Source organism: Bos javanicus, chromosome 8, assembly GCF_032452875.1.
Source record: "Bos javanicus breed banteng chromosome 8, ARS-OSU_banteng_1.0, whole genome shotgun sequence".
NCBI lineage: Eukaryota > Metazoa > Chordata > Mammalia > Artiodactyla > Bovidae > Bos > Bos javanicus.
In genome coordinates this window covers 60,750,896-60,763,755 of record NC_083875.1, presented here as the reverse complement: position 1 = coordinate 60,763,755, position 12,860 = coordinate 60,750,896, and the positions used below count along the sequence as shown (strand labels likewise).

Genomic DNA, 12,860 nt, shown 5'->3' with positions numbered 1-12,860 from the left:
TTTGAAACAATGAAACCTAAAACCTGATGGGAGTGTGCCTTGAGGGGATAGAAGTGGAATGCAGCTGAAAGAACAATTTGTGATGTCCTGCTTCTCTACTGGGCAAGTCTTAATTCACCTTTGTGAGCAAGTTGCTCCTTTGCTTTGAGAAAAACAGATTAATTTACCTTTGTGTTACATAAAGATTCAAAATACTGCTCTAAAAGGAGGCACTGAAGACAGTGGGGGGTGAAACTTCATGACAGCAGTACAAAAAATATCTTCACTGTAGGTGAAATGGCACATCTTCACATTTTATTTTTCTTGGAGGCAAGGTTGAGACTGGATATGAAAAAGAAGCTGTCTCTGAGACGGAGAAGTTGGGACCTTGTAGATTATACACAGGGCGCTTCTTCTGAGGGCAAGTAAGGCGAATCCTGCAACACGTGTGTGGAGGGTCTTAGCCTCGCATCTGGAATGCAAGCTTTGCTTTCCTGCCCCTGGTAAATCCTGAGTACACAGTCTGGTGGTATAGTCTGGAGAGTTAAAGGGTGGTTCTATGGGAAGAGCAGAGTCGGGGCAGCACGGTGATTTGAGAGACGCTGGAGTCAAGATGCTCAGATGTGACCAGCAAAAGATGGAGCAAGGCGGCTGGGCTGAGGAGAACTGGGCGGCAAAACTGAAAGGTGGGGCCCGTTCACATGTACCGACAAGAGGTCCAGAGGTAAAATGTGTGAGGATCTCAGTCAGTAGTGACGCAAAAGGGGACAAAAACACGTAAGGGAAGGAAATTGCCTTATTTTCCTTGAGGCGATCAGATGCCCATTTTTCCCTGAGAATCAAAACTTTGCAATGAAAACACATGCTCTCAGCCTGCCTTGCCGGGATGTCCGGGGTCCTCTTGCCTGAGAAGTGGCCAGCCATACTCTTGTGGGCCCCACAGCGCTTTCCTGTGCATTGTGGGCAGAAACCCAGACACAGTCACCACCCTGTGGTCCCTTCAACAGTCTCCGGGCTGTAGGAGCGCAGGGCATGTTCCCGTTTCACCCTTTCATACCCAGTATTATCTGTCCCACCCTAGGGGGATGTGCCTTTCCCTACTGAGCACAGAGTCCACTCATGCCCTTCTCAGCTCACTAAAGGGAGGAGGACATCAACCTGAAATTAGTTCTGACCTTTATAATCAAGAGTTTACTTAAAAATGAAAGGTACTTGCAGAGCAATCTTCCTTTTCAACACACTTCATTTCACTGGTTTCTGGCTTGGAGATCTATGCCGAGTTCCCACCCACATCTTTCTAAAGGACCCGAGGAGGTGTTCCTCCAGTTACTGAAAGAGCTGCTGGCAGACAGCCTTCAGCTGTCAGTCATCTTTGGAATTTCGATAAGAGGGCTCTTAGCTGAAGAGACCTGACTCACTCAAGGTCATACTCCCTTCCCCAAGGCAGCCTATATCCAATGACTGATTGGTAAAGGGATATAAACGTCTCCTTCTACTAGAGACATCTCTGAACAGCCATCCCAGTACCAGGGTCCCTGTGGGGTTGACTGAGGCCTTTGTTGAGACTGCACCACAGCCCATCGTCCCCCTCTGCCAAATCCTCCATCCTCATCCTCTCTTCCACCAGTATTGAACCAAAGAGCTCTCCCTAATAAACCTCTTGCACTCCAATCTCTTGGAGAAGGCAAAACTCACTCCAGTACTCTTGCCTGGAAAATCCCATGGACGGAGGAGCCTGGTAGTCTGCAGTCTGTGGGTTCGCGAAGAGTCCGACACGACTGAACGACTTCACTTTCACTTTTCACTTTCATGCATTGGAGAAGGAAATGGCAACCCACTCCAGTATTCTTGCCTGGAGGATCCCAGGGATGGGGGAGCCTGTGGGCTGGCGTCTATGGGGTCACACAGAGTCAGACACGACTGAAGCGACTTAGCAGCAGCAGCAGCAACTCCAATCTCTGTCTCAGAGTTTGCCTCTGGGCAAAACCAAACTGTGACACCATGCAAAGTCCAATGCTCAAGTAATATGTGTTATCTTTTTAGAATCCTGGACACTGGTGATACTTAGCAAAATCATGGAGAATAGTAGGTGGATGAGGTGGCACCGTGTTGTGTTAGCATCAGAAGCTTTGGAACCAGACCTTGGTTAGATTACAGCTCCTCTCTTCATCACGGTTGTAACCTTGAAGTTTGTTTTATACTGTATGTAACTTCTCTGAAATCTTCCCATCAGCCCCCCTCCCCTGTCCATCTCTCTAGTTTAATGTTTCCCAATCTTTTTCTTGCCATGAAACACATAGAAAATAATAGAGTTTGTATACAAAAACAAGTTTGGGTTTTTAATGGCATGATTAATCACTAGTGATCAATGTGACCTCCAGCAGCCCTCCCCTCCCTGGAAATCTGGTTAAAACTGAGAGTTCCAACCCTCTACTCAGAGTTGGTTCCCCTGGCAATCAACTTCAGTCTTAGGTGCTTTCCAAAAGTCACCTTGTTAACATAGACCCAGTTGTGGCTGAACTGGGCTTGTTAAGAATAACACGATACCCCCTTCACTTTATGGCTCTAAAGTGTTTTTCAGAAACTGAGGATTGAAGACTAAACACTATGATGGAAGTTGCTCCCATTGTTCTTATCACTAAGGAAATTCCCAGGATTTTAAGAGCTGTGAAGGACTTGGCCGGAGAAGGCAATGGCACCCCACTCCAGTACTTTTGCCTGGAAAATCCCATGGATGGAGGAGCCTGGTAGGCTGAAGTCCATGGGGTCGCTAGAGTCGGACATGACTGAGTGACTTCACTTTCCCTTTTCACTTTCATGCATTGGAGAAGGAAATGGCAACCCACTCCAGTGTTCTTGCCTGGAGAATCCCAGGGACGGGGTGAGCCTGGTGGGCTGCTGTCTATGGCGTTGCACAGAGTCGGACACGACTGAAGCGACTTAGCAGCAGCAGCAGCAGCAGGACTTGGCAGTTGTAAGCCAGATGCTGTGGACAAAGTCCAAATACATGTGATAAAAATATCTTGGTCATCTGAATGAACAAATATATATTTTGTATAAATCACAATGTCACAGAGTCTTAGTTTATATTTTGCTGATTATAGTCCTGTAGTATCTGTCCCTGTGTTTCCTATTAATTGATGATCAGATCTACATACTTGAGAGGTTTTTGTTTCAGTGTAGTGATGAGCCCATGGCTCCTGAGATCTTTTGACAGGGCCCAAGTATTTTTGATGGTTTCTTGCTTTCTGATTATGTCAAGTTGTTCCAGGCTCAACGTGTACAGTTCCTCTCCAGGCCTGAAAACAACCATTTTTTCTAAGGAGCTCTTGTTTCCTTTGGTATTCAAAAACCACAGTCTGGATGCTAGGGGTGCTATCGAGATGTCATAGTTTCTAGGCCTCTTCAGTGGAATACATATGTACAATTCAAATTAAGATCTACAGAATGTTTACTTAACCTCACTGACTTCTTCCCCTAAGTGTATATCCTCATTCCAGAAAAAAGCATGGAGAGGGCTTAAAGTTACATCAACACAGTAAGATGTCACGAGCCACCACGGACAGCTTCTATAAAGAGCAGAAGCAAGTCAAGCTGTCCCTTTGATATATATTTGATTCCCCTGTGCCTGGCAGTACTTAGGCCAACTGTAACAACCGAGGCACAGCGTGTGCCCTTCTCTTCCTCTTGCTGCTGAGCTTTCCTGAGGAGACCCAAGCTCATATTTAGAGTACTGGAGGGCAAAGGGCTGGGGAGGAGTTCAGGGAGAAACCCAAAGAGGGAGGAGAGGGAAAGAATGACTCCAAAGGCATCTTACAGCTCAGGGTTGACCTTCCAGAATCTTGGTGAGCACAGTCACCAGTCCCTATTTACCATGAGAGGTCTCTGATCAAAAGGCATATGGTACAGACCAGAAGGAAGCTAGCAGGTCTTCTCTGAATGAGGCCGAAAGTCCTGAATTCTGCAATGCTGCTCTGCTCAAGATAGAGGTTTCCAAACTTTAAGAGATGTTTGTTGAATATTTGAAAGGGTGAAAATGTTGTACCCACGCGTTCCAGGAAACAAATTCACTCAGAAGGACAATGCAGATGGTGGAGTGCAGTTTATTACACCGGCAGGCCCAAGGCAGAGTCTCCTCTTAGCCAAGGACCCCGACCAGTTTTTGTGAAAACCTTATATACCCTAAGTGTATTTGCTCAAACTCACCTCCCCAAATTCCTTGAAACTAGTCTGAACAAGGTAAAAGAGAGATACAATCAAAGTTAATCCATGATTCATGTGTCACAAGACTAGATAAAAGTGGATATTTATCAATAGACCCGTGGTCATATCCCGATAAACTTAATGGAATTTACCAGTTTGTTCTGCTACAGAGATAATTAGCATATTCTTTTAGAGGCTCTTTTATCCGGGGGTCTGGTTTTCCATTGGTATGCCATTTCTATAGACACCGGGCACAAAGTTCAGAGTCCACTGGGAGGGTGACCATGCGTGTAGCCTAATGTTCACAGCCTGGCCTAAGATGGAGTCCAGCTCTGTCTGTTTCCTCCTTCAAAACCATAGCCAGAAGCTTGGTACCTACTGTCAATGGTCTCCAGGGTATTAAAATCATGCTTTCTAACAATTTACACTGCATGTTTGTTTATTCATTTATAAATGTATAGATGTTCTATATCAATATGTTAGGATGCACATTATAAAATGTTTACAAAAATAGAAATTAAAAAGATGGATAGAGATAAATAAAATATAAAAAATAATAGTTAACACGGGGAAAAAAGAAAACAAAAGTAGGTCACAAATTCACTTAATAACTCATTTAGCAACTGTTCATTGATGCCTACTGTGAGTCTGGTACATTTTTCATATATCTAGGATACATCTGTGAACAATACAGGAAAAAAACCTCTGCCTCTGTGAAACTGACATTCTAGCAGGAGAGAAACAGACAAGAAACAATGACTAACATGTATAAAAAAAAACAATTGAGGGTGTTAGAAACTGCATGGACTCAGGACTGAGGCATAAAGAATTTTGCTCCTTTGTGAAACCCGCAAAAACTACCATAATACGTCTTTGTTTTGCTTAATTTTGTTTTTAATGACAAAATCAACAAGGTTAAGGAGAAGAAGGGAGATATCAGAGTGAAGACATTTTGAACACTGGAAAGTGAATGAGCTAGTGGCTGATCTAATAGAGCCAAATCCTAAGCCAGAAACTAGGAGAGCTGAGCCACAACCAGACCTACAGCACCGAGGACCCGCTGTACCAGGTCTCTCTGGGACCAAGGATAAAGATGGATGCTGCTGAAATAAGGAGGATTGGGAAAAAAACTCTAAGAAACACAGGTCCTACACCCCCTCCCTCATTCTGTGACATTGGTTGACTGTCCCTTACCTACCTTAACAAAAATTTATTCTCTGGAGAGGATAAGACACATGCACCAAAGAAAGATTTCAAACAAAAGGACATCATTTCTGCAATCAGCCGACCATTTTCGGGTCCAGAGCTGCACTACCTGTGAAACCAGATTCATTTATGACCGCCCCAACTCCTCACCACTGAACGCCCTGTGAAGGCCTGGCCTGTTGTAGGCACTCTGAATTTATTTGGTGGGACACAGACAAGAGGGAACCTTCCAGGACACTTGCTTTTTTCCAGTCCTGAGATTCTAAATTTGGAAATGCCAGGGGTGCTAAAGGGTTTGTCCTGTGGGTTTCACATTCTTCCAGCTCTATTGTGGGCTCTGCTGAGAGTTCTCACTGACTGGGGGGGTCAGGTTAACTCTGGCAGGACCAGAATGACCCTTTTTCTCTAATGCTTTCTACTAGCTCAGCAGGATGGATACAAAGAGAGGGAGGGGGAAAGAAAGTGCTTCTGGCGGGACTTCAGAATAATTGGATCTTGGGGACATAATCTCAGATGTATAGAGTTTCCAAATTTTGTCACTTCAACTTCTAAACTTTAAATCACCTCAGGGACTAGAGTAATCCCAGTAGCAGAGTGGGATTTAAATGGCTTCTGGTATGCAATGGACAGTCCTTTGTGTATTTTTTCTGAAACAGAACAAAGCCAAGAAAATTTAGCTTTCATCCATCTCAGGTGCTAACTCCTCTGGCTGCTACTTTCAGACTCGATTGGCTATTTTAGGCTTCTTCCTCAGACAGAAGAAAAGTGATTTACTTTATTGACCTATTTACAAAAAAGGTAAGAGAACACCCTATATATATATATATATATATATATACACAATACTATATACATTAACTGTTGTGGACCCAGCATCATAAAGGACATCTTAGTGACAGACAGTTCAAGAACAAGAAATTCAAGAGGTCATTTAGTCCCTGGGATGGAATACCTTTCAAAACAATCCATTCCAGAGTGAGTATGAGGGAGCTGATGGCCAGAGAGGAAAAGGGACTTAACGATTGCCAGGCCATGCTGCTAAGTAGCTTCAGTTGTATCCGACTCTGTGTGACCCCATAGACGGCAGCCCACCAGGCTCCCCCGTCCCTGGGATTCTCTAGGCAAGAACACTGGAGTGGGTTGCCATTTCCTTCTCCAATGCATGAAAGTGAAAAGGGAAAGTGAAGTTGCTCAGTCGTGTCCGACTCTTAGCGACCCCATGGACTGCAGCCTACCAGGTTCCTCCATCTACGGGATTCTCCAGGCAAGAGTACTGGAGTGGGTTGCCATTGCCTTTGCCAGGCCATGAGTGATTGGCCAAGGCCAGCTCTTTGGGTAAGTGCTTCTGAGGAGCTTTGGAAAGTGAGCGAAGGAATAAATGAATGAATATCCCAGGGGCTTGGGGGCTGTAAGAGAGGGAACTGTGAAAGAGGAGAAAGGTAACATCCAAAAATGCTTGGAGGGGAATGGTCAGGAATTAAGCACAAAGGAGATCAGTTATTTCCACCAGTCCTGTGCCCCAAAGCAGGTGAAATCATACAAAGGGAATGTAACACTTCTCAAAAAATTGATGAAAATAAATTGGCCATTCATGGTATAACTTGAAGTAAATGTGTGACATCAACCTTGAACATGATTAGAAAAATTCAACCCAATCTGGTAACACTTTCATGGGCAGCCAAACATCATAAAGTAGATTTTGAAAAATTTCTCTCCATTTTACTTAGAACAACACAAAGAACTGCCCAGATTGCTAGAAGAGTTCTCTAAGCGCTCAGCAGGACAAGTGTCCTCACTGGTTTTCTGGCCTCTTTGGGTATCAGAGAATCATGAAGTTGGCTTTTTGAGTTCAAACAGGTGACAGAGAGGAGACACTATGGACAGATCCAATTGGACCTCCCCCCTGGTGGGGTTCGTTCTCCTGGGCCTCTCAGCCCACCCAAAGCTGGAGAAAATATTCTTTGTGCTCATCCTGCTCATGTACCTGGTGATCCTGCTGGGCAATGGGGTCCTCATCCTGGTGACCGTCCTTGACTCCCGCCTGCGCACACCCATGTACTTCTTCCTGGGGAACCTCTCCTTCCTGGACATCTGCTACACAACCTCCTCAGTCCCCCTCATCCTTGACAGCTTCCTGACCCCCAGGAAAACCATTCCCTTCTCAGCCTGTGCTGTGCAGATGTTCCTCTCCTTTGCCATGGGGGCCACGGAGTGTGTGCTTCTGGGCATGATGGCATTTGATCGCTATGTGGCTATCTGCAACCCTCTAAGGTACCCTGAGGTCATGAGCAAGGCTGTCTATGTGCCCATGGCTGCTGGCTCCTGGGTAGCTGGAAGCACCAGTGCCATGGTGCAGACATCCCTAGCAATGCAACTGCCCTTCTGTGGGGACAACGTCATTAACCACTTCACCTGTGAGATCCTGGCTGTCCTGAAGTTGGCCTGTGCTGACATCTCCATCAATATAATCAGTATGGCGATGGCCAATGTGATCTTTCTGGGCATCCCAGTTCTGTTCATCTTTTTCTCCTATGTGTTCATCATTGCTACCATCTTGAAGATCCCCTCAGCTGAGGGGAGGAAAAAGGCCTTCTCCATCTGCTCTGCCCACCTCACAGTTGTGGTCATCTTCTACGGGACCATCCTCTTCATGTATGGAAAGCCCAAATCCAAGGACCCTCTGGGGGCAGACAAACAGGATGTTGCAGACAAGCTCACCTCCCTCTTCTATGGGGTGGTGACCCCCATGCTCAACCCCATCATCTACAGCCTCAGGAACAAGGATGTGAAGGCTGCTGTGAGGAACCTGGTGACTCAGAAATGCTTCAACTGGTGATGGTGGAGGGGTCCTGATAGTTCACCTGAGGGTCTCAAGAGCATAAGATGAAGGGATAAGTTCATGCAAGTTTCCATAGGTACATATAATTACACAAAACCTCATTATACCCAAGAACTTTGTGTGAATAGAAAAGCAGTCAGTGTGAATTTTCCCATCAATCTCTAGGCAATTATACAAAAGTATATTCTTGCTGATCTAGTCTTTTACTTCTCTGTATCTTCCATGCATAGTAAACAAATTGATGTCAAAGAAAAGTAACTCTTCAAGTTTTATTTTCTAATTCATAAAAGCTCTACTCTATAGAGCTTTTCATAGTCTATAATTCAGTCACTCCTTGGCTCACTCGCTGACCATATTTGAATGGGTCCATACTTTTATGGTCACCTGTCAGCTCTTCCTACTCCATATCAAACAACAGTAATATTTTTATCTTTATCCTCATTGTACTTTATTTTTATTGTCATTTTAATTCTTTTTTTAATTTTATTTTATTTTTAAACTTTACATAATTGTATTAGTTTTGCCAAATATCAAAATGAATCCGCCACAGGTATACATGTGTTCCCTATCCTGAACCCTCCTCCCTCCTCCCTCCCCATACCATCCCTCTGGGTCATCCCAGTGCTCTAGCCCCAAGCATCCAGTATCGTGCATCGAACCATTTTAATTCTTAAAACTGTTTCCTGAATCATTCTCTTCCTATGTCTCCATAATTAGCCTCTTTCCCTTGCCCTTAACCAAGGGCCCAATCAGAAAATCATTTACATCCTTGGAGCAGAGAGAAAAACAAGGTGTGGCAGACTGATGCAAAGGTAAAAGGTTCAGGCCTTTTTCTTTTCCTTTTCTGAAAATGTTATTCATCCTTGGCTTCTTTCCCTAGAAAACACTGGCTTCCCATGGGTCATCAGAGGATTGTGGAAACTGAGAGATGTGGAGGGTAATCAAATAAATTCTATTAAATACCTGACCTGGCTTGACCAAGCATGCAGCCAAGAGGTGACCATCACTTGCCTTTGTACCTAAGAATCCCCAGAGCCACGCGGTCAGTGTTTAGAGGGAGAGGTGGCGGTGCTCAGAGATGAAGGAAGAGATGCATAGGAATCGCCTTCATGACTGGTGAGGAATTCCCTAGAGTTATCCATCTAGAAGTGCAACTAAAAGAATGGGCAAAGTAGAAAACCTCTGACAGTTGATATGAATTTTTAATCCAACAGAGAGGAAACAAACTACCACTCAAAGCAACCAGCCTTTGCTGAAAAAGAGTTATTTCAGGAAGATGGTCTGAAATTAAAGAAAATTCTCAGTAGTTTTTTTCAGTGGAATTCAAGAGGGTATTGAATCAACAAGAGCAGTCTAAAAAAGGAGGCTAGGAGAAAAGATAACTGAGAAATAAGAACATTTGCTCAGGGGAAACAATCCCACTTACTTGGATTCAGTATGGAATTCATGAGGACACAGAGCAGATGAAAGACGAATAATAACTAAAAATTTTTTCATGGAATAGAAGTTTAGATATTTTGTTCATAAAAGGTTCATCAAACACCCAATAAGAAATTATAGCAAAAGACCCACCTACCTAGATTCAAAGATAAATTTTAATTCCTATACATACCAAAATAATCCTGCAGACTTTTCCACAGAAGAAAAGCGTATTTCCTAATAAGGAATGAGAGTCTGCCAATGGCCTGCTGTTCCCCAACCCTAAATGTAGACATTGGCAGAATAAGGTTTTTGAAGTTCTGAGGGAAAGGAAATGGGTTGTGAATCCTGAATTCTATACATCCCTTATCTTTGCACAGATACAAGGGTTTAAAAGACACTTGCTGTCATGCGTAAGCATAGAAAGCACATATCCATACAATCTCTTCATGAAAATAATTTATTTAGAATGCTGTCCCAACAAACAGTTAAAAATAAAAAATTGAAAGGAAGTGATAGAATAAACAGTGGGGAATGATGAAATACATAGGACCAATCAAGTCTAGTCAATTCTTATACTGATTTTGCAAAGATGAATACATGATGGAATTATTAGCAATCGTGTCGAGGTGAATAATGATGATGAAGCAATGATAGAGCTCCATTTATAATTCTAGATGAATTCATCTAGCTGGGAAATGAAGAAAGAGAAAGTTACACCCTTGAAGGCTTCATCGGATATGGTGGGAAGGGTTCCTATAAATACAGTCCATTGCACTGATACTGAAGGGCAGCAAAAGTCTTAATATTCTTGTTGAAAATTTAAGAATAAATACCAACAAGTATTAGGGTGAAGTTTTTGAAAGAACTAGAGGGTTATGAAAGAACAAAGAAAGTTGATCAAATGAAAAAACTCATTTATTGAACCTGAGGGAATTTAAATCACTATATACTAAACAGATAATACATAATACCCAGCGGCAGCCTTTTTTTTTTTTTTTTAGGATATGCAAGGTTTTGAACATCAGATCAATTACTGCAACCATTGTATTAACAGATTAAAAAAGAAAAAGTAATCTCACCCACAAATGTTGAGAAATAATTTGGTAAAATTTAGCATCTATTTCTGACTCTCTTAAAGTAGTGGATTTGAATAGAGGAATCCATCCTTGACATGAATGAAATGATCAGAACAACAGCAAAGGGTGCATTTGATGGCAAAACATTAGTAACATGCTTACAACCTGGATTAGGACATCTCTCAATATCTGCATCATTCTGCAGAGTCTAGCTAATTAAACCAGATCAGAAAAATAAATGAGGAATGAAATACAGAAAAGAAGAAAACTATTCAGTAAGTAAACTACTGTTGTTTACTGAGAAAAAAATTTTGATCAAGTACAAAACTAAAGTGGTTGTATATAATTTAAAGTAAGTTGTATATAATTTAAAGAAAGTAAAGTGGTTGTATATAATTTACATGAGTCACAGCAACTTTAAAAGACCTAGGAAAAATATAAAAAGAATTTGAGTATATCAGATATTTACAATGGTCATGCATTAACAGAAGAAATTTTTTAAATATGTTTTCATTTTGGAGGGAGGAAAAGACCTGAATGTAAGCTTCAAGACAGTCTGGAGTATCCTCCAAGTGCCCTCATTCAAAGCCAAAACTGTTTCTAATAGGTTGGGATGACCCATGCTACATCCAGTTTCCCATCCTGAGGGCAAGTCCATTCTATTTGTTGGGAAAAGGTCCAAGCCCAGGGCTTGGAAGCAAACAGAAAGGCTCACTCATCAAAGGTTCTCAGACGAATGAACAGCCAGCGGGGCGAAGGAAATGGTAGGGCGAATTGAAAGAATAGTATTGACATATACACAGTACCATGTGAAAATAGATAGCTACTGGGAAACTGCTGAGCAGCACAGAGAGCTCAGCTCAGTGCTCCGTGATGACCTAGAGGGGTGGGATTTGGGTGGGTGGGAGGGAGGCTCAAGACGGAGGGGATACATGTATATTTATGACAGATTCTCATTGTATGGCAGAAAACAGCACAACACTGTAAAGCAATTATCCTCCAATTTAAAGCAAATTGAAAAAAAAAAAAAAAGAAGAAGAAGAAACAAAAACCAGCTTTTACTCCAGCCCTGATTTTGGAGATAACCAAAAAGTTTAGACCAGACCACTTAGATGTGCAGATTAATTTCTACCTGATTACTTTGTTGTTGTTGTTTGGTTACTAAGTCATGTCTGACTTTGCAATCTCATGGACTTTAGCACACCAGGCTCCTCTGTCCTCCACTATTTCCTGCAGTTTGCTCAAATTCATGTCCATTGAGTCAGTGATGCTACCTAACCATCTCATCCTCTGCCACCCCTTCTCCTTTTGTCTTCAATCTTTCCCAGCATCAAGGTCTTTTCCAATGTGTCAACTCTTTACATCTCGTGGCCAAACTATTGGAACATCAGCTTCAGCATCAGTCCTTCCCATGAATTTCCTTTAGGATTGACTGGTTTGATCTCCTTGCAGATCAAGGGACTCTGGAGAATCTTCTCCAGCATCACAATTCGAAGCATCAATTCTTCAGCGCTCAGCCTTCTTTATGGTCCAACTCTCACATCTGTACATGATCCTGGAAAAACCATAGCTTTGACCATAGAACCTTTGTCAGCAAAGTGATGTCTCTGCTTTTTAATATGCTATCTAGGTTTGTCATAGCTTTCCTTGCAAAGAGAAATCATCCTTTAATTTCATGGCTGATTACACACCTGATTACTACAGGTAACCATTTCTCTCAATTTAGGACAATCCCTAAAATCTTCAAGACAATTGAGTATCCAATGAAGGTTATCACAAAATATGCCCAAATCAAACATCAAAGATGATCACAGGCAACATGTCAATAACATAATCACTCAGTTTCAATCAGAGCATTCCAGATGCCGGACAGGGACTTTAACTAAGGGGAAGGACCAGGTGGGGAAGCAGGAGCTAACTGCCTGTTCCTCCTAAGCTCCAGCCAGGCAGGAATGCAGGAAGGGGAAGGGGAGGGAATGCAAAGAGCTGCTCCCCATGCTGTAGTCTCCACGTTCCCCTCTGGTGCTTGCAGAGCTGAGTGCTTCCCAGAATTCTACAACAGTGTAAGAATTCTAAGATCAAACAAAATTTGTTCCTCAGCCACTTTTGCTATGGGTTGCAATTTGCGACCTCTA

The 12,860-nt window shown here is 42.8% G+C and overlaps 1 protein-coding gene across 1 annotated transcript; it reads left to right on the top strand.

Moving 5' to 3' along the window:
- The first annotated feature begins 7,210 nt into the window (after window positions 1-7,210).
- Window positions 7,211-8,350, top strand: LOC133253425 (olfactory receptor 13C7-like). Its single transcript, XM_061427052.1, has one exon. The coding sequence runs from the start codon at window positions 7,265-7,267 to the stop codon at window positions 8,222-8,224; it is 960 nt and encodes a 319-aa protein (XP_061283036.1). The 5' UTR covers window positions 7,211-7,264; the 3' UTR covers window positions 8,225-8,350.
- The last annotated feature ends 4,510 nt before the right edge of the window (window positions 8,351-12,860 follow it).